The sequence below is a fragment of the Danio rerio genome, chromosome 18 (assembly GCF_052040795.2).
Source record: "Danio rerio strain M-AB ecotype USA chromosome 18, GRCz13ab, whole genome shotgun sequence".
NCBI lineage: Eukaryota > Metazoa > Chordata > Actinopteri > Cypriniformes > Danionidae > Danio > Danio rerio.
Genome location: NC_141038.1, coordinates 52,096,549 through 52,118,867, shown reverse-complemented (window position 1 = coordinate 52,118,867; position 22,319 = coordinate 52,096,549). Strand labels below are relative to the sequence as shown.

Sequence of the window (22,319 nt, the reverse complement as noted above, 5' to 3'; positions counted from 1 at the left end):
CAGGACTGTGGGTGCATTAGTATAGCATTTTGACTTTTTTTTTGAAAGAGAACCGATGCAGTTGCCCTCCAGGCATTGTTGCTTCACGCAAGGAAACGGGAGCGCGCATAATTTAAACAGTTGCGCGCATCACATCAGCTGTTAGCGCGAGTAATCATCCTCTCATTCAGTATTCACCTGCTTCACTTGTGCGAACAGTAATTTTTGTTAGTTGTGCTGTTTCTTGATTCTAATAGGACATTTGCAAGCATATTAGGGTCATCCTTATTGTCGAACCCTGCTTTAAAGGAAACCACAATTAATTTTTTTTTTAACCAGCCAAAGTGGCTAGTGCGAGTGACTGTCTAACCCGCCAAAGCTGAAATCTACCTATTTGAAGTCAGAATTATTATCCCCCCTTTCTATTGTTATTTAAATTTTTAAATATTTCCCAAATGATGTTTAACAGAGCAAGGAAATGTTCACAGGATGTCTGATAATATTTTTTCTTCTGGAGAAAGTCTTATTTGTTTTATTTCGGCTAGAATTAAAGCAGTTTTAATTTTTTTAAAATCGGTTTTAACAACAAAATTATTAGCCTTTTGAAGCTATATATTTTTCGGTAATCTACAGAACACACCATCATTATACAATAACTTGCCTAATTACCCTAATCTGCCTAGTTAACCTAATTACCCTAGTTACGCCTTTAAATGTCACTTTAAGCTGTATAGAAGTGTCTTGAAGAATATCTAGTCTAATATTATTTACTGTCATCATGACAAAGATAAAATAAATCAGTTATTAGAGATGAGTTATTAAAACTATAATGTTTAGAAATGTGTTGAAGAAATCTTCTCTCCGTTAAACAGAAATTGGGTAAAAAAATAAGCAGGGGGGCTAATAATTCTGACTTCAACTGTATATATAAAAATAGAACTTACATACTAAAGAAGCCATTGAACTGTTAGAGAACACCTGAGTTCATCAATAATTAATTAAATTAACAGATAAAGAAAAAATAGGTCAAACAATGCAAATGTGATACACTTCACTCTGACCTTTGACAAAGAGAGCTGTCCTCCAAACCTTCGGCAGCACCTAAAGAGAAAATATGAGAAACAGCAGGGAATTATGTACAAAACAGAAGTAATAATCAGTAATCCTGCTTTCAGATATTAAGGATTTACTGTAGTTGCCAAGGACATAGCATCCCAATGGGGGCATGCATGACAGAGAAGGAAATGAAATGATATATATACACGGTTTAAGTCAGAATAATTCGCCCTCCTGCAAATTTGTTTTCTTTGGGAATATTTCCCAAATGATGTTGAACAAATTCAGGAAGTTTCACAGTATTTCCTACTCTGTCTTCTGGAGAAAGTCTTCTTTGTTTTATTTGGGCTAGAATATAAGCAGTTTTTAATTTTTTAAACCCATGTTAAGGGCAATATTATTAGCCCCCTTAAGCAATATTAGTTTTGGATCATTTATAGAACAACCACTGTTATGCAGTGACTTGCCTAATTACCTTAACTTTACCCTATTTAAGCCTTTAAATGTCACTTTAAGCTGATTACTAATGTCTTGAAGAATATATAGTCTGATATTATGTGCTGTCATCATGACAAAGAGAAAATAAATTAGTTAGAAGTTAAATGTATTAAACTATTAAAACTATTATGTTTAAAAATGTGTTGATAAAATATTTTATATATATATATTAGGCCGGCACGATATTGGAAAAGACTGACATTGCAATATTTAATTTTTCTGCAATAAATATTGTGATGTAAACAGCCTAACAGATAATTGAATAGCATTTTGATGGTTTTAATAGTTTTCAGGTAAAACATTTGAATAATCACAGTGCAAAAAAATGCTTTTCTTACTTTGCTTTTTCTCGTTTCTAGACCAAAAATCTAAAAAAGATTCTTAGATCAAATAAAAATATGGTTTTGTTTTAAAACTCAGATGAAATAGAGTAAGAGTTTTCCCCTAAAATAAGTGGGGTAAGTTAAATAATCTTGTTGCTTTAAAATGTTGATATTTGGACTAAAATCAAAGAAAACTTTTTTTGTTGCATAAATCGTATAAACTCTGTATTTATATACATTAATTAAATACAGTTCTGTATCTCCTGGTCAACTATAATCCAGATCTAACATTGCAATAATTGTAATAATATGAAAATTATGAATTATAAAATTCAAAACAGCAATAATATGTGTATATTCCACCAATTCAATAAACAGATGGCAAACGCAAAGACGCTGCAAATGCAAACAAGATGTGATAAAATGCAAACATACCATCCCTTTATTGTGTGCTGCTTTAACTTTTTATTGATCAACAAAGCACTTAACCTTTCATGAGTTTTTTAGCTGCGCTCTTGGCCTTGAAGTTTTATAAGAAGCGTATTGAATTGAATGTGAAGGTTGCTGCTGGATCTGAAACACACACTTGCATACTTATATTGTGCTTGGGTTTAGTTAGGGTTAGTTAGGGTTTAATGTATATATATAATTTTTTTAAGTGTGTATTGTGCAAAGAAAAATTAATATGACATGATATTTAACAACATGTGTGAATAATATATTATAATATGATATTATAATTAAATATATAATTATAAATATATATATAACAATATATATATATATATATATATATATATATATATATATATATATATATATATATATATATATATTATATATAATATATAATATTATTATATATAATATATAATATATTATATATATAATAAATATATAATTAAATATTATAATTAAAATAAAATAATATGTAAATAAAATAATAACGTCTAAGTTTAGGTATAATCTAATTTAATTAATATAATGTCATTAATATAACTTTAAATAAAATTTAAAATAATATAATTTAATAAAATAAAACATATAAAATAAATAAAATAATCTTTTTAAAAAATAGTATCATAAAAAATAAATATAAAACAATATAGGGCTGCACAGTGGTTCAGTGGGTAGCACGTTCGCCTCACAGCAAGAAGGTCGCTTAGAGTTTGCATGTTCTCCTCGTGTTGGCGTGGGTTTCCTCCGGGTGCCCTAGTTTCCTCCACAGTCTAAAGACATGTGGTACAGGTTAATTGGGTAAGCTTAATTATCTGTAGTGTATATTTGTGAATGAGTGTGTATGGATGTTTCCCAGTGATGGGTTTCAGCTGGAAGGGCATACACTGCATACACTGAAACATACACTGCTCACTGAAAAAAATTAATCAGAGATGATTCCTTGGATTTACTCAATTTTTGTATGTTAAGTGGTTGTAAGCAATTTAATTGTGTTAAATTTAAACAAACAAATTAAGTTGAATATTATTTAATTTAATTTGATTGTTTAAAATCAACACAAATAAATTGTTTGCGACAGTTCTGCATGCAACACTTTTTTCAGTGATGGATAAGTTGGGGGTTAATTCCGCTGTTTGGTTGTGTTAAACATTTTAGCTTGAAAACGTTTTGCACTTAGTTTCACACTTATTCGCACTGTTGCACTAAACAAAACAAGTTATTTTCAGTTTGTAACTTTACAAATATTTTCCACAAAAACACAGAAACCATCTTTCACAGACCATCAAATGCATCGCCAGAGGCCAAAAGTACATAAAAAGTGTGAAATTGACAGTAAACCGTTTTCGAGCCGCTCTCTTTTTAAGGAGTTTATTTATTATTATTCATTTATTTTATGTTATTTTATTTATTGTATTTTTTGTTTTATCATTTGATTATTTATTTATTTAATTTTATTTAAGTTCATTTAACTCATTTTACATAATTTATTATTTAATTTTAATTTATTTTCATTCATTCATTTTCCTACGGCTTAGTCCCTTTATTAAACTGAGGTCGCCACAGCAGAATGAACCGCCAACTTATCCAGCATTTGTTATACACTGCTGATGCCGTTTCAGCTGCAACCTAGTACTGGAAAACACCTATACACTACCAAATCTGCACACACACCCATTTGTCTTTAATTTAATTTAATTTAATTTTTAATTTTTAATTTTATTTTTATTTTTTTATTTTATTTTTATTTATTTATTTTATTTTATTTTATTTTATTTTATTTTATTTTATTTTATTTTATTTTATTTTATGTAATTTGAGCATGAAGTTTTTTAACAATTCAGACTTTTGCACAACCATTAGTTTAATAACCCATGACTGTACAAATATAATAAATGGGTTATAGTGTATAGTGTCATGTTTTATTCTCTATAATAACGCTTAAAGTGTTCTGGAGAATTGTCTTATATTTTTATTGATATACTTTTATGTCGGTTTGTTTACAATATGATGAGCTAGTTGTTGAATTTCCAAGGAAATGAGACTTTGAGCAACACTTTCTGTCATAATACATCATAATACATGCATTTGAACTATTATTTTCAAAGTAAAGTTAGTGAAGTATAAACTTACAGCCATACAAAAAAAAATCTTAATTCTTTTTCTGGTTATTTTAAATAAACTACCTTGTTGGCTGCATTAAAAATGACAACAGTTTTAAATGAAAATCTTTTAAAAAATGTATTAAAACTTGAGAGTTTTTGCTTTTAATAATGGGGTAATGAAAATAATATTAGTTCTTAAATTAAATTACATTTATTTATTTATTTATTCATTTATGCATGTCATTTTAGGAGCTCTGTTTCACATTTTAGGGTGTTTTTGAAAGAAACAGTCACATTTAAAAGCTCATTCTGAATTGTGCTTATGAAACATATAAAAAATATGTGATCATTTACACTTAAAAAAATTATAGATTGTTTTAAGATAACTATTGGTAATTAAAAAAATATATATATTATTTTGATTGGGTTTGACTGTTTTTTTTATTTGACCCTTAGACATACATTTATAAATAATAAAAATAAGTAAATAATGAATGTAATTATTAAACACATTAATATTAAAGCACATAATATTAAAATGTATTAAAAATTAATTAATAAGGGGCTACTTGGCAATACTAATTTTCAATGAAAATTTTATAACAACTTTCAAGCTAAATAACGCATTTCTTTTCAAGCAGTATTTATGTTTTTGTATCTGCATATAAAACTTACAGCATTAATCATTTCATGGCATGTTTTTATTTGGATTAGTTTATTTGCATAAACTATTTAAAAATAGTCAAAAACGATACTCAGTTCTTCTAACATCAGTACTGAAACTGAAATACAGCTCAAACTTTTTCCGTATGGTTTTGAATTTTTATTATTCGACCGTTATACAGTACGTCTCTGAAACATAACAGGAAAGTGTGGTCATGCATCACTGAATGACCGTATGTGGATTTTGTTGTAGCTGTTTTTAAATATTTAAGACAACCATCCAAACTTTAAAAAAATTTAATTTAATTTAATTTAATTTAATTTAATTTAATTTAATTTTTACGTCTTTATAGTTTAAAAAATAAATAAGCATTTTTTTATTCTTAATTTAGTTAAATCTTTATAAATAAATAGTTTATTTTATCTTATTTTTACGTCTTTATAGTTGGATATAATAATTACATTTTTCATTTAATTTAATTTTAAATACATTTTTTAATTATCTTTTAGTAATTTGTAAATTAAATAAAATTGCATTTCATTTTATTTGTACGTGTTTATATAGCTGTATATATTAATAAAGATTTTTAAAATTAAGTTATTAATCAATTTAATTTAATTTAAATATTTTATTTTATTTTTATGTCTTCATAGCTGTATATAATAATATTTATTATTATTATTAATTTAATTTAATTTTAATTACTTATTATATTTTAATGTCTTTAGCTGTATATAATAATCAAACATGTTTTATTTGAAAAAATTATCATTTATTTTTACATTTTTAAATAAAATTTTTTATTTTATCTTTACGTCTTTGTCGCTGTAAATAATTAATAAACATTTTTTATTTTGAATTAAATTTAAGTGATTAAATGTTATTTAATTTTAAGTCTTTATAGCTTTATATAAAATTATTATTGTTTTTTTTTTATTCATTCATTAATTTTGATTTTTGGCTTAGTCTCTTTATTAATCTGGGGTCGCCACAGTAGAATGAACTGCCAACTTATCCAGCATATGCTTTACGCAGCGGATGTCCTATCAGCTGCAACCCATCACGGAAAACATCCATACACACTTATTCCCACCCTTACACTACAGACAACCCAAACCTACCCAACCCTTAAGCCTACCCAATTCACCTGTACCACATGTGTTTGGACTGTAGGAAGCACCCAGAGAAAACCCACACAAACTCGGGAAGAACATGCAAACTCCACACAGAAACGCCAACTGATCCACCCGAGGCTCGAACCAACGACCTTCTTCACCATGACACCTATTTTTTTTATTTAATTTGTATTTTTTAATTTTATTTGTTATGTCTTTATAGCTTCATTGAATAATTAAACATTTCACATTTAAATGTTCTGTCTTTATAGCTATATATACTAATTAAACATTAATTATGTCTTTGAATGTTTTTACTTTGATATTTGCATTTAAAACATATCCAAGAGTCAGTACTGAAACTGAAATACAGCATGAGCTCTTTCCGTATGTTTTTTCTCTGACCGTTACACGTCTCAGAAAGGAAACAGGAAAGAGTATTGAAGCATCGCTCGTCTCTAAACAACATCAGCAGCTCAATAATCTGATTTAATCCTGAATCCTCTGCTTCATACACACACACACACACACAGCAGATTAGCAGACGCTTCTTTACATGTTAGTGAAAGCTTTAGCATTAGCTGTTTGTTTTGCTGTTACCGGGTGAAAGTGATGCTGAAAGTGAGTTTTTCCACCGCGTGTGGTTTTGTGTTTCCTCAGGAGAGCAGAATGGACCGTTTGCAAAGCCTTGAGTGAAGATGACCTTAAAAGCTACCAAAAGTGAGTATTTATAATTATATGCGCATATATTTTACAGACAGACATGGAGAAAACTGATAAGACAAAACTACAGTGCTCTGAAATAGCTTGAAACGGCTGTTTTTAATTTATTTTTATTTTTATATCAGATTAAGTGATTTTAAGACATTTTTATATGCAACTAGCCTTAAATCAAAGCAAAAAAAACTCAAAATGAAGTTGAAACTGCTGTGTTTTCCATGCAGAGCAGATTTTAATGATGGATTTTAAGTGAACAATTATGGTTATTAATTTTAACCTGTTTTATAATTTGCCTTATAATAATAATTAAATAATGCATTAATAGTTAAATGATTAAATGAATTCCCGCTCTATAAAAACATAATTTTACCTTATTTTTCCTTGGGCAGCATACATATTTTGATGTTATATTACTATAGTATTACACTAAAACGTTTAATATTAAAATACACTTTTCATATTTTACAGAATGAAAGCAGACAGAACGCTGAAACTACTTGAAATAACTGCTGCGTTTTTTTTTTATATTCAAAGTACATTTTATATCAAATTAAGTGATTTTAAGTGATTTTAATTTTCAATTTGCCTTAAAACAACACAAAAAATAAATAAATAAAATAATAATATAAAAAAAACAAGCCAAGAAAACCTGAGAAATTAAGTGTTCATTTTTCTTAAAGTTGAAACTGCTGTGTTTTTCATGCAGAGCAGATTTTAATGATGGATTTTAAGTGAACATTTATGGTTATTAATATAAACCATAAAACCTGTTTTATAATTTGCCTTATAATAATTAAATAATGCATTAATAGTTAAATAATTAAATGAATTCCCGCTCTATAAAAACAGTATTTCACCTTTGACTGGAGGCAATCTTATTTTTCCTTGGGCAGCATACATATTTTAATTGTTATATTACTATAGCATTACACTAAAACGTTTAATATTAAAATAAACTTTTCGTATTTTACAGAATGAAAACAGAACTAGAGTATGCTGAAATCACTTGAAATAACTACTGCGTTTTTTATTGAAATTAGATTTTATATCAGATTAAGTCATTTTAAGTCATTTTTACATTCAATTTGCCTTAAAACAAAGCAAAAAACTAAACTAAACTAAACTAAACAAACAACCCAGAAAAAATAAGCGTTTTTTTTTTCAGAGCAGATTTTTATGTTGGATTTAAAGTGAACAATTATGGTTATTAATTTAAGCTTGTTTTATAATTTGCTATTTTACTTTCTTTTAGCCATTTAATCCAGCCATTTTCTAGTCATTTTATGTTGAACTAAATGAATTAAATCAATTTCTGCTCCATAAAAATCATTATATTATGTTTAAGTGGAGTCAATTTTAATTTCTTCAGGCAACACACCTATTTAGATTGTTAAATTACTGTAATAATACACTAAAAGTTTATTATCAAATTACACTTTTCAGTTCTTTCACTTTTTTACAGAACGAAGAAACACAGGACTACAATGTGCTGAAATTACTTGAAATAACTGCTGCGTTTTTCATTCAGTGTACATTTTTACATCAGATTAAGTGATTTTAAGTCATTTTGATTTTCAATTTGCCCTAAAACAAAGCAAAAAAAAAAAAAAAAAAAAACAACCCGAAAAAAATGAAGTGTTAGTTTTTCTTAAAGTTAAAACTTCTGTGTTTTTCTTTCAGAGCAGATGCTAATGTTGTATTTAAAGTCAATAATTATGGTCATTGATTTTAACCTGTGTTATAATTTGCTTTAATGTTTTTTTACTTTATTTCATCTATTTGTTTTCTGCCATTTTATGTTGAACTTAAATAATTAAATGAAGTCCTGCTCTATAAAAACAGTATTTCACCTTTGAGTGAAAGTGATTTAAAGTATTCCTTGGGCAGATTAAATGTTTTGATTGTTATATTAATATAGTATTACACTGAAAAGTTTAATATTAAAATACACTTTTCAGTTCTTTCACTTGTTATTATACACAAACATATTTTACTGACAGACATGGACAAAAATGTTAATACCATCGTATCGAAGAAAGACAGAACTAAAGACAAAACAGCAGAAATAACTGGTGTGCTTTTCATTTAAAGTACATTTTATATCAGATTAAGTGATTTTAAGTCATTTATATATATTTAATTAACCTTAAAAACAAAAAGCAAAATGAACAATCTACGAAAAATGTAAGTGTTTTTCTGAATGTTTCTCAAACTGCAGTGTTTTTCATTCAGAGCAGATTTTTATATTGGATTTTAAGTGAATAATTAAGTTTATTGATTGATATTGGTTGATTTTTGTCCCTAAAATGGGTTTTAAAAAATTTAAAACTGCTTTTATTTTAGTTGAAATAAAACTAATAAGATCTTCTCCAGAAGAAAAAATATTATCAGACATACCGTGAAAATCTCCTTGCTCTGTTAAACATCATTTGGAATTATCATCATGACACTTGATTTCTGCATTAGGATAACGTGTTTTTAATCTCACACTTGAACTGACCAAAGCATCAACAGCTTTCACACTCAACGATCATAACCTAATATAAAAGATTCATGTTAGTCAGGAAGCCACACGAGGTGTAAATGATGTCTTATTTCCACTGAGAGATAAGATTCATGTTGTCAAAACACTGAACACAACAAGTATTTAAAGTTCCTGTGAACTGCTTTGAAATGTGCTTTTTTTATTTCATGTTTGACGTAATCTTAACTGAAACATGAAGGGTGGGACATCTACATCTGCATGTCTATACATAGCCTCAAAGTATAACACCATCGTGTGTTTTAGTAGATGTCAATGCTTGCACATGATAGTTAAACAGTAAGTCATCAGCTCTGTGCTGGACTTCAGACCTGCTTTCAGCTGGTCAATTGCCCAGTCTATTTCAGTTCCTCAAAATAGCAACACACCAACAATGGGCTTTAACACAGCTCCTTTGCAGACCAGCACACCATTGAGTCCACAAAGTGGTGCAAATATATTTACTATTTAAACAACGTGGCGCAAAATGTGAAAATTACCGTTGCGCTGGTCTAAAAATAGCAGCAGATCGCACCAAGCACATCTTGCGGCTTCTTTTGCTGGGTGTATGATCGGGCCCATAGTGTCTAAATGAGCTTTAGTTAGTGTACTGTGTGAAGTAAGTTCAGTGCACTGTATATCATTCACAGTCTCCGAAAACACTGTAATCACGAGGCGCTGGTGTCTACAATTCTCCATTTAGTCATTTAGAGAACCAAACAGTACAACTCAGTCTGTGCAGTTTCACAATCCATGTTCTCCCCCATGCACTAAACCATACAGCATTCTCTCTATCAATAAGAAATAAGTAAATGGCCAACTGGTGAATAACTGATGGCTTTATATTCTCGCCATGTTCATTTGGGTTGTTTACCACTAAGTTTACCACTGAGCAGACGTGTGGATTTAATATTTTTGTCTGTGTTTTGTTTCCAGCATGGTTTTTACGACTCCTCCCGGTTGTGCTCTTCTTCATCTGTTATTATTGCTCTCAGTTCTACTTTGAGAGGTCAGTACACGCATGCTTTCATCCATGATGTTTTCATTGGTCGAATTTAAGGCTGGGCCATATGGAGTTAAAATTGTTAAACAATATTTTATGTTATTTATTGTTTTGGTGATAATTCAGACCCATCCACTGAGAGACAAAAAAGTATATATAAAAAAAAAGTATTTAAAAAAGTATATATATATATATATATATATATATATATATATATATATATATATATATATATATATATATATATATTTATATATATATATATATATATATATATATATATATATATATATATATATATATATATATATATATAATTTATTTATTTATTTATTTATTTATTTATTTATTTATTTATTAATAATAATTTATTTATTTTTACTTTATATGTATCCATGGAAGAACAAAAAGGTATATTTTTCACATTTTTTGTTTATTATTATTATTATTATTATTATTTTTATTATTAGTAATAGTAGTAGTATTGTTATTATTATTATTTTTATTATTATTATTATTATTATTTTTATTATTAGTAATAGTAGTAGTATTGTTATTATTATTATTTTTATTATTATTATTATTATTATTATTATTATTATTTTTAGTTCATATAATCAGAGACAAAAAGTAGATTTTTCCTATTTTTATTTATTTTTATTATTATTATAATATATTTTTATTTATAAGTATTCATTGAGGGACAAAAGGGTATATTTTTTCCAATTTTTTGTTTATTATTATTATTATATTTTTTTAATTATTATTATTATCATAAGTAGTAGTAGTAGTAGAAGTAGTATTCTTATTATTATTTATTATTAGTATAATTATTATTAGTATTATTATAATTTATTTTTAGTTCATATTATCAGAGACAAAAAGTAGATTTTTCCTATTTTTGTTTATTATTATTATTATTATTATTATTATTATTATTATTATTATTATTATTATTATTATTATTATTATATCTATAATTTTTTATTTAGATATTTATTTTTTATTTATATGTATTCATTGAGGGATAAAAATGTATATTTTTTCTATTTTTATTTCTACTTATTAATTAATTAATTCATTTTTAATTCATATGTTTCTACTGGGAGAAAACAAAATGTATATTGTTCCTATTTCTTATTTATTTCTTATAATTTTTTTAATTCATATGTATCCACTGAGAGAAAAAATAAAGAATATATTTCCAATTTCATTTTACAATTTAATATGTTATACTATTTTATAAATATTTATTTTAAATATTACATAGTATCCTTATATTAATCCCATTGTAGTTTTTTATGATTATTATTGCAAGAAGACAACATTTTTCTACGGGTACATTTTTTATTGATATATTGCAAATCATCCATCTCTATTTGTATTTTATGCAGAAGCTGAAATGTGTGTATGCATGCTTTATAAACTACTGTTTTTACCCTAGCTCTGGAGGAAAGTCTCCTCATCCCACACTTGCTCTGTGTCCAAACTACCGGCTGCAGAAGAAGTGGGAGAATCTGAACCTAAAGTAAGTTTAATTCTGCTTTAGTAAGCTTGAATAGTGAAAAGTTCTATCTTCATCAACTCATTGCCTTCATGATTACAGAGCTGTAGGACTTCATTTATTAGAAGAACATACATGAAAAGTACAATGTGTTTTTGTTTACATACAGTGGAAATCAGTTGCAACCAAAATATTTTGGTAAATTAAGTTAGAACATAATTATCATAGTTTAATAAGTTACAATTACAGAAATATACATTACAACTAAAGACATATGTTGTAAAGACTAATTGATTTACTGTGTATTTATAGATATATGCAAACATTTTTGCAGCCACAACAGTGTTATAAATACATAAATAACTGGGCATTATGGTGGTGCAGTGGGTAGCATGATTACCTCACAGCAAGAAGCTCCCTGGTTCGAGCCCCGGCTGGGTCAGTTGGCATTTCTGTGTGGAGTTTGCATGTTCTTCCTGCGTTCGCGTGGGTTTCCTCCGGGTGCTCTGGTTTCCCCCACAGTCCAAACACATGCGCTATTGGTGAATTGAGTAAGCTATATTGGCTGTAGTGTATGAGTGTGAATGCAAGAGTGTGTGGGTGTTTCCCAGTGTTGGGTTGCAGCTGGAAGGGCATCTGTTGCGTAAAACATGCTGGATAAGTTGGCGGTTCATTCCGCTGTGGCGACCCCAGATTATTAAAGGGACTAAGCCGAAAAGGAAATGAATGAATAAATAAATAAAAGTAACTTCATTAAATGTGAGATCAAGGTCGTATTGTGCAATTCGAAAGCATAAATAAATGGAAAGCAACCATGAATCACAAATTCTAGGGAGCTGGTGTTTAACAAATAAGTATAACAGTGCCATTAATAATTTACTAAATGACTAACGGCCACAAACTGTAAAGACGTCCCTACTTTTCACAGTTTCAGAGCATTTGAAAAGAATAAATGATTTACCTGCCACCACTTTTGTCTTTCCTCTGTTTTATCATCTGTGTGTTGTTATAGAGTTTATACAGCTGCTCTCTCTCCATCTGCAGTTCCACCTATTGCATTTACTTGTTCATTTATTGGTCCATTAGGACTCCTGGCAGATCTTATGCAGACCTTTAAAAGAGAAAGATATTTATTGATCGCCATGAGACAGATCTATCCACATAAATATAATATTTGAGTCAAAGATATTTCTTTTAGCTTGGCTGGAATGAAAGTAGTTATAATAAATGATATAATGTTTAGCTGAATAATATTATCCTATTAAGACCTTTTTTTAAAACCACTCTTGTCCAATGACTTGCCTATTTAACCATTCATACATTCATTTTCTTGTCGGCCTAGTCCCTTTATTAATCCGGGGTCGCCACAGCGGAATGAACCGCCAACTTATCCAGCTAGTTTTTACGCAGCGGATGCCCTTCCAGCCGCAACCCATCTCTGGGAAACATCCACACACACACACACTATGGACAATTTAGCCTACCCAATTCACCTGCACCGCATGTCTTTGGACTGTGGGGGAAACCGGAGCAGATGGAGGAAACCCATGCGAAGGCAGGGAGAACATGCAAACTCCACACAGAAACGCCAGCTGAGCCGAGGTTTGAACTAGCGACCCAGTGACCTTCTTGCTGTGAGGCGACAGCACTGCGCCACTGCCTCGCCCTATTTAACCAACCCAGGCTCATTCTGGAAACGTAGTCCTGCGGACGTTTCTGGAGATCGCGAAATACGTTGTTTGCGCACTTTTTTTGCATCTTGAACGCCTCTTGCGAGTGCAGTTTGCACCCGCGATGTTCTCGCGAAAAGCCGCCGGAGGCCGCTGTCGAGCGACCGTCTGTCCGACTGACTGAATGATTGACTGGGCGGCCGGCCAATTGGCCGATCCACCATCCTCCTCCTTCCCTAAACCCAACCGGTTTTACCGATTGACCCCTCCGCCCGCCCGCTCTCTTCCCTAAACCCGAGCAACAATTTACAAAAGACGTCCAGAAAAAGAAAAGCCCTCGTCTGATTTTGACCGCATTTTTGGATTTCATCACATTCTCGCCCTGTTGTTGACTTGTTCACTTTATTTTTTGGATTCTGTTTTTGTCTAACCTGATTACTTAAACCCGTCGTCGCCGTCGTCGCGGTCAGCTCCCCTCCGGGTCTCTGCTCTGCCAATGTACACAACAAGCTAACCGGACAAACTGGTTGCCGTGGAAGGCCCTCCACATGGAGGTGAGCTGTCAGCCGGCGAGTGCGAAGAGTAGCGGCGTCACACCGCCCCGTAGCATTCCTTCGAAAAAATTAAATGCACCCACATGTACCTCCGGCCACGTAAATCACAGTCTCCAGAAACGTCCGCGGGACTACGTTTTCAGAATGAGCTTGGGTTGTATTTAACATAATTAAGCCTTTAAATTATACTTTAAGCTGAATATTAGTATCTTACTAAATAACTAGTAAAATATTAAATACTGTCATCATGCCAAACAAAAAAATAACCTTGTTGTTAAAACTATTGTGTTTAAAAATGTCTTTAAAATCTTCTCTCCATTAAACATCACTTGAGAAAAATTTGAAAGGGAATTAAAATGTCACAGGAGAGCTGACAATTTTGACTTTAAATACACACACACACACACAGGGCTTAATATTAACACCCGCCAACTCGCCAAATGCGGGTAGATTTCAGCTGTGGCAGGTAAGACGGACGCTCTCACTAGCCACTTTGGCTGGTTGAAAATCATTCTTAAATTGTAGTTTTATTTAAAACTTGACTATAAAAGTGGCCCAACATTCGTCAAATAGTATCTTAGAATTGAGAGGCAGCATTGCTTTGCTAAATTAATTGTGTTCGCCAAGCAAAAGAAAGCATGTGAATACCTAATGAGAGTATGATCAGTCAGGTGCACAGAAGATTTGATACACGCGACTATTAAAAGGCTTGCATGCTCACTTTTACTGGAGTGAAGCAACCGTGCCCATAGAGGAAACGCAACTGGTGCGATTGGTTTTCTTTGAAACAGACTAGACAAAAAGTGATGATCGTGCACCCACTGTCCTTCTGCTTTCAAAAAATTATATATATATATATATATAGTTGAAGTCAGAATTATTGGCCCCCCCTGTTTATTTTTTCCCCAATTTCTTCTTGACGGAGAGCAGATTTTTTTCAGCGCATTTGTAATCATAATAGTGTTAATAACTCATCTCTAATCACTGATTTATTTTCTCTTTGCCATGATGACAGTAAATAATATTAGACTAGATATTCTTCAAAACTTTCCCAGAGATGGGTTGCGGCTGGAAGGGCATCTGCTGCGTAAAAACTTGCTGGATAAGTTGGTGGTTCACTCCGCTGTGGCGACCCCGGATTAATAAAGGGACTAAGCCAACAAGAAAATGAATGAATGAAGAATTTTTCAGGACACTTTCATACAGCTTAAAGTGACATTTAAAGGCGTAACTAGGTTAATTAGGTTAACTAGGCAGGTCAGAGTAATTAGACAATTTATTGTGTAATGCTGGTTTGTTCTGTAGACTATCAAATAAATATATAGCTTAAAGAGACTAATAAGTTTGACCTTAAAATGTTTTTTAAAAAATTAATAACTTCTTTTATTCCAGCCGAAATTTTTACAACAGCATTGCTTTTAAATGAGGTTAACGCTCAATTTACGTGTAGTTAACTGGTGATGTTAACTTGTCGTGTCTCTGCATATTTTAGATACTTTACAATTATTCTTTTTTTAAATGTCAATTTTTTCAAAGAAAAGATTTGTTAAATTAAAAAGTGTATGTATACAGCTTCTGTTGAATTAAAAAGTGCATGTATACAGCTTCTGTTGAATTAAAAAGTGTACGTATACAGCTTCTGTTGAATTAAAAAGTGTATGTATACAGCTATTTTTTAGCTTGTTTTGACACATTATTTAAAATTTGTGGCTAAGAAATAATCATTTATTTATTTTTGCTGTGGTCAGAGATAAAATTGCTAAATCTTTAACTTTTGAAAAGTCATGTGAAATAAACTAATTGCAATGCGAAAGCCCATTTGCTCATGCACATTGAGCAAGCTCATACGCAGCAATAAGCGAAATGAACGAGGAGGCGTGTGGACATAACACAAAATCTAAGTTGAGTCATTTTAGCGTTTTATATATAAATATATATTCTCCTAACAACAAAAGTTTGGCTAGTGAAAATGGCGAGTGGCTATTAAGGTTGGAAATCTACTAGCCACAGTGGCTGGTGATTAAAATAGTTAATGTCAAGCCCTGCATACTCACAAGATTTCATTTCATAATGTTCATAAAACACGTAGACGTTTGCTTAAAGCTGAAAAGATATCATATTAAGTCAGTCATACTGTTTTCAATGCACTTGTAATATATGATATGTCCAGTGTTTGCAGCATTCCAGCAGCTCATCTCTCTGGTAGAGTGTCAGTTTAATTCCTGAGAACTTCAACACTGGTTTTTTCCAGTGCCTTCTGGCTTTCCTTTGAATTTTGTGAAGAAACATGATAGCATGACGTTGCAGTAAAATAGGCCTAGTTGTATTGGATTTTTTTTTGTCATCTCGTTATGATGGCTCTATTCTTTGGTGCATAGAGTGTCATGGTGACTTTTGTAAATATTTTGTATTGTTTAAAGGTATTGTTATGACCAATTCAACACAAAAGGAATGGTTTAGATATACCAACCTCCCAAATGTTGTAATAAAAGTGTTACAAGCACCTTTCTCTATTAGACAGCCTTTGGAATATATTAAAAATAATAATATATTGTTATATTATATTATTAATACAATTGATGGAATTGTGAATGTTGAAAAGTACATATAGGTTTTAATCCATTATGCCATTATTTCTTGAGTAGACTTCAGTGATAATAGTTTTTATTTTCAGCATGATAATGATCTGCTAATTGCAGTGAAATCCTTTTTGGAGAAAGAAAACAGCTGATGAAACACAGACAGGCATGGAATGGCCTCCACAATGTCCAGATCACAATATTATAGAGACAGAAATAAAAAGATATGACACTCTAAACCTAAAGAAGATCTCTGGAAACGGTTAGACAGTATATACTGAGAGTGATTATTAGTGTTTTTTAGTCTCTGCTTTTGTTTGGTCATTCCAGCACGAGCCGAAAGCATTAGCTTCAAGAAGTTTCAATTTTCAGCATGATAATTATCCGCTAATTGCAATAAAATCCTATTTGGAGAAAGAAAACAGCTGATGAAACACAAACAGGCATGGAATGGCCTCCACAGTGTCCAGATCCCAATATTATAGAGACAGAAAAAGAAAGATAGGACACTCTAAACCTAAAGAAGATCTCTGTAAAGGGCTAAAAGAATCCTGATATTACACAGCACATTATTTCAGACAATTAAAAACAAAACAGTTAGACTTTATCTTTCTGTTTGTTTTTAATAAAGAGACTGATTGGTTATATGTTGTCCAAAAGTCTTAGGCCAACAAAGCTGGCATAGTGCTGTGGACCTTTGCACTGTATATTTATATATAGTGCACAGTATATACTGATTATTACGGGATCATTCGTGTTTGTATTGTGAGCCTCTGCTTTTGTTTGGTCGTTCCAGCATGAGCCGAAAGCCTGAGCTCTTCCTGAAGCTGGAGGATTTCTTCTGGAAGGATCATCTGTCGGCTGAAGCTCTGCCCTACGGTATTAAAGGCAGCGGTGTGTACAGCTCCTGTTGCTCTTATAACCCTCCATTAATACAATGCTCAATCATTACGCTTGTGTTTAATCTGCCTTGAACACTTGATCACATTGTTGCTGTGACCTCACGTGACCCTGAAACCTCTCAGTCAAGCCAATATAAAGGCACTTGTGTGTTGTTTATGCTTTCACTGCAGAAAAGCCTGAGGGATTTACTGTGCATAAGTTTTAATGCAATGCTTTGATGCTGATGCATTCATAATGGAGCATTTTGTTTTAAAATGGTCTTGTTTTATTGTAGAGCTGCTGCTTCTGAAGGTCTTGGCGGCGATTTCCAGCTTCACGATGCCAGCGAACATCGAGAGGTAAAGTAGTGTCTAAAGTGTCTAAACTCGAGTGTGATTCACTCATTTTCAGTTCCCCCGGTTGTCTGTGAGGTCTTAATATGTCTTAAACTTTAAAAATTGCATTGAAAAGAAACTTAAAAACAGCCTTAAAAGTGCTGAAATGTAGTGTTGTAAGTCTTAAATTACTTTAAACAGGTCTCAATCTTTCTTAAGCTACTCTTTTCTTTCTCACTTGTATACTATTCACAATAGTTATTGTTTCAAAAATTGCACATTATCGGATCACAATAAAAAAGTGAAGGTTATTAGTTACCATAACTTTATTAGTTCATAATAACTTTAACTGTGAAAAGCTATTGGTAATTAGTTACTAGTTAATTAAAGTTATTATATATAAGCATAGTTAACCTGAAGTTATAGAGTATATAGTTGATGTCTATGTGTACATGATTAATTTAGTGTATTTGTGTATTAAATGTACACTACCTGACTAAAGTCTTGTCGTCGATCCTAGTTGTAAGAGCAACGAATAATAACTTGACTTCTAGGATGGAGATGAATCATCTGTTGATCTGCATCCTACTGGAACCCACATGGAGCCAAGATTCTCACAGGAATCAGTCAAGTTTGGTGAAGGAAAAATCATGGTTTGGGGTTCCTTTCAGTATGGGGGCGTGCGAGAGATCAGCTGAGCGGATGATCAACATCAACAGCCTGAGGTATCAAGACATTTGTGCTGCCCGTTACATTACAAACCACAGGAGAGGGGGAATTCTCCAGCAGGATAGCGCTCCTTCTCATACTTCAGCCTCCACATCAAAGCTCCTGAAAGCAAAGAAGGTCAAGCTGCTCCAGGATTGGCCAGCCCAGTCACCAGACATGAACATTATTGAGCATGTCTGGGGTAAAATGAAGGAGAAAGCGTTGAATATGAATCCAAAGAATCTTGATGAACTCTGGGATGAACTCTCGCTTTCTTTGGCATTTCAGATGACTTTATTAATAAGTGATAAGTGAAGAGATCAAGTTATTACTTCTTGTTGCTTTTAAAACTTGGATAGGCGACAATACTTCTATCAGGTAGTGTATGTGTTGTGAGCACTTTCCCATAACCTACAGTTACAGTATATGATGTATTGTGTAAATGCTTTACAAAAAATATAGGTCTATAATCTAGTTTTGAACTGAGAGAGTGTGTCTGAGCCTCAGACATTATTAGGAAGGCTATTCCAAGGTTTAGGAGCCATATATGAAAATGCTAGACCTCCTTTAGTGGACTTTGATATTCTGTTTACTACCAGAAGCTACACAATCAGGTCAACACCCATCCAATCACCAACAATCCATCTAAAATAGTTGAATGTGTTTTTAATTGTTACATTTTTGTTAGGTTTCTGATGTAACGTAGCTTCTGCACCACATTTGTTTCTAAGAAATAAAGGTACGTGAGCTGTCACCTGGGGTGGTACCTTTTCAAAAGATACACATTTGTACTAAAAGGGTCCACATTGGTACTTTAAAAGCATATATTTCTACCTACAAATTTAAGAGGTACACTTGTACTTGTACTTTTAAGGTACTAATATGTACCCTCAAGGTATTAATATGGACCCTTTGGGTACAAATGTGTACCTTTTAAAAAGGTAACACCCCAGTGACAGATGTCATACCTTTATTTCTAAGAGTGTAGCTAAAACCAAACACATAAGTTATTATTATTAAATTAGAAATGTACTAAAATAATAGTCAAATTGTAAAATATCCTTAACTACATTTAAAAGCAATCTAATAAATAATAAAAATAAAACACATCTAATAGAAAAGGCTTTAAAATTGAAACAACTCATGCTAGACACTTATCTTTTTTAATTTTTATTTTGAAAAAGAAAATCAAACTTCTCTTCTGATGCCCTGTTGTGTATAGTGCAGTATTCCAGCAAAGTGTGTGTTTTGTGTGTGTCTGTAGTTTGGACTGCAGGACGTGTGCAGTCATTGGAAACGGCTTTGCTTTAAAAAACAGCTCTCTGGGGGAGATCATTAACAAATACGACGTGGTGATCAGGTAAAAAAAAAGACTCCTCCACCTCTGCTTGACCTTTCAGCAGTTCTCCTTCTGCTTTTACTTACCATTCAGGAGTTAAGAACAATTATATTGCATTCTCTGTGTCTAATAAAACTCTCCATTTCTTGTTTTCTCTCTGTTTATAGCCTTCAGAGTTAACTCTTAACCATTATAAGCGTTCACAATGTTTCGTAAAACAAAGGGCTTTTGGGAACATCAAAATCACAGTTTTGATTTCCCCATTTCCCCAGTTTTGACAATTTTGATTTCCCCATCAAAAAAATCTATTATATAACTTTCCATTCAGTTCAAGTTTATTTGTATAGTTCCTTTCATAATAATTATTGCTTCAAAGCAGCTTTACATAAAAAGGTGTGTTATTACATTACAATCACACTGCAGAAATGATTTTCTTAGATTTTTGCCTTGTTTCTAGTTTAAATACCTAAAAATCCTTAAATCAAGAAGCATTTTCTACACTAGTAAGCCATATTGCCTTGTTTTAAGAAATAATATGCCAAAATTAACCGTTTTTAAAATAATCTGTCAATGGGGTAAGCAAAATAATCTTATGCCAAAATGAAAAATACTATTGTTTTGCTTACCCCATCAGTTTAAAATCTCTGGGTCATTCTATGCTGTTTAAGCTGCGTTTTCAGAGACCCTCCTCCACCCCAGCTCCACCTGTCTATAGAACTGCCACATGTTTGCAGCAGCAGTGTGTTATTCTCAGATGGCATGCCTGTGTATATACTGGCAGAAGTAGGTCTCGGTACTTGCTCTGCCATAACAATCAAAGCAGCAGCAGCTGCAGCGTAGCAGATCTATTCCACCAAGACCAAATACACCAACCTTGCCATATGCATAGTCATTACCATACTAAATCCAGAGAGTGTTCATGACAGAAATCTGTTAATTTATACTTGTTCTATTTTTTTTTTCTCATGTAAAATCATTCTACAGATTTGGATTAGCTGGAAATTAAAGTTTTTGATACATTAAATATATATATATATATATATATATATATATATATATATATATATATATATATATATATATATATATTATTTATTCACGTCAAAATAAGTTATAATGCACAAATAAGCCAATCAGAATCAAACAGCTCTGCATTTAAAATTGGAATAATTTTTAATCAAGATCTAAAGAAATATGCTTATTTTGATATTCTGACTAACATATTAAAAGGCACCTATTATGCCCCTTTTTTACAAGCTGTAAAATAAGTCTCTGATGTCCCTAGAGTATGTATGTGTTAAGTTTCAGCTAAAAAGACCCACACAGATAATGTTTAATAGCACTGAAACTGACCCTTTTAGGCTTTGATCTTAATTGTGTTGATTTGGTGACTGTCGCTTTAAATGCAAATGAAATTGTGCTCTTTTTAAAAGAGGGCGGAGTCACAAATGCTTGTGTGTCAGCATAGTATCAGATTCAAAAACAAGACTAAACTCCAATGCTAATGAGGGAGAGATAGTCACTAGTGGGCGGGGCTTATTTCCTCTGATGACACGTACAAGGGGAGAATGTCAATCAAAGTGTTTCTGCAGACTGTTTTTATCAAGCGTCATTATAAAAACATAGAATTATTTACTATTTATGATTATGAGCTTATTATATTCACACACTCTTGCCGCACAACTGTGTTTAAACCCCTTAAAGAAGTGATTTTTGCATAATATCTCCTCTTTAAAGCACTTGTAAAGTACTTCAGTATAATATATTTGCAGTAGTATTGTGTTAGTTGTTATTTCATCATTGCAAATACGGTCTAACTAACAACTTTTAAAATGCTTTAAGTATCATGTAGGAGTTTTGTAAAGCTACATTACACCCTCTGTTTCTAATAAACATCTCAGTCTCTTGTTTTCCATCTCTATTTCTCTGTTTAGTCTCCGTTTAGCGATTAGTTTGGCTTGTGATTTCGATTAGTTTGGCCAATTGTGATAATTTCCAGAGATATTGTCTGTTTATTTCCATTTTTCTGTAATTTATTTCTCAGTTGCTGTATATTTTATTAAATTTATGATGGTAATAAATGACATATATTTTATGCATATCAAAAATGACATTCAAGTTTGCTTTGAACTTGAAAGAGAGAGAGAAGCAGATTTGACCACACAGATAATGTTGTATAACTCTCTGAAACTGACCCATTCAGGCTTATATCCTAATTTTGCCGTCTTGGTTACTGTCGCTTTAAATTTAAATTAGACTGCTCTTTTCAAAAAGAGGGCGGAGCTGCAAAGACATGTGTGTCAGCATA

The 22,319-nt window shown here is 31.4% G+C and overlaps 1 protein-coding gene across 9 annotated transcripts in view; it reads left to right on the top strand.

Annotated features, from left to right (window-relative positions):
• The window catches only part of st3gal4 (ST3 beta-galactoside alpha-2,3-sialyltransferase 4), a 54,313-nt gene that overhangs the window by 14,080 nt on the left and 17,914 nt on the right, over nucleotides 1-22,319 (top strand). For 4 of the 9 annotated variants that reach the window (XR_015514284.1, NM_001083029.2, XM_087291964.1 and 1 more), the window contains 6 exon segments: nucleotides 6,857-6,916; nucleotides 10,374-10,446; nucleotides 11,885-11,968; nucleotides 17,544-17,641; nucleotides 17,925-17,988; nucleotides 19,937-20,032. Coding sequence is in view for 7 of the 9 variants with exons in the window: in NM_001083029.2 (NP_001076498.2) it covers nucleotides 6,895-6,916; nucleotides 10,374-10,446; nucleotides 11,885-11,968; nucleotides 17,544-17,641; nucleotides 17,925-17,988; nucleotides 19,937-20,032 (437 nt within the window). In the remaining 2 variants the exon portion in view is untranslated. 9 annotated transcript variants of the gene reach the window in all.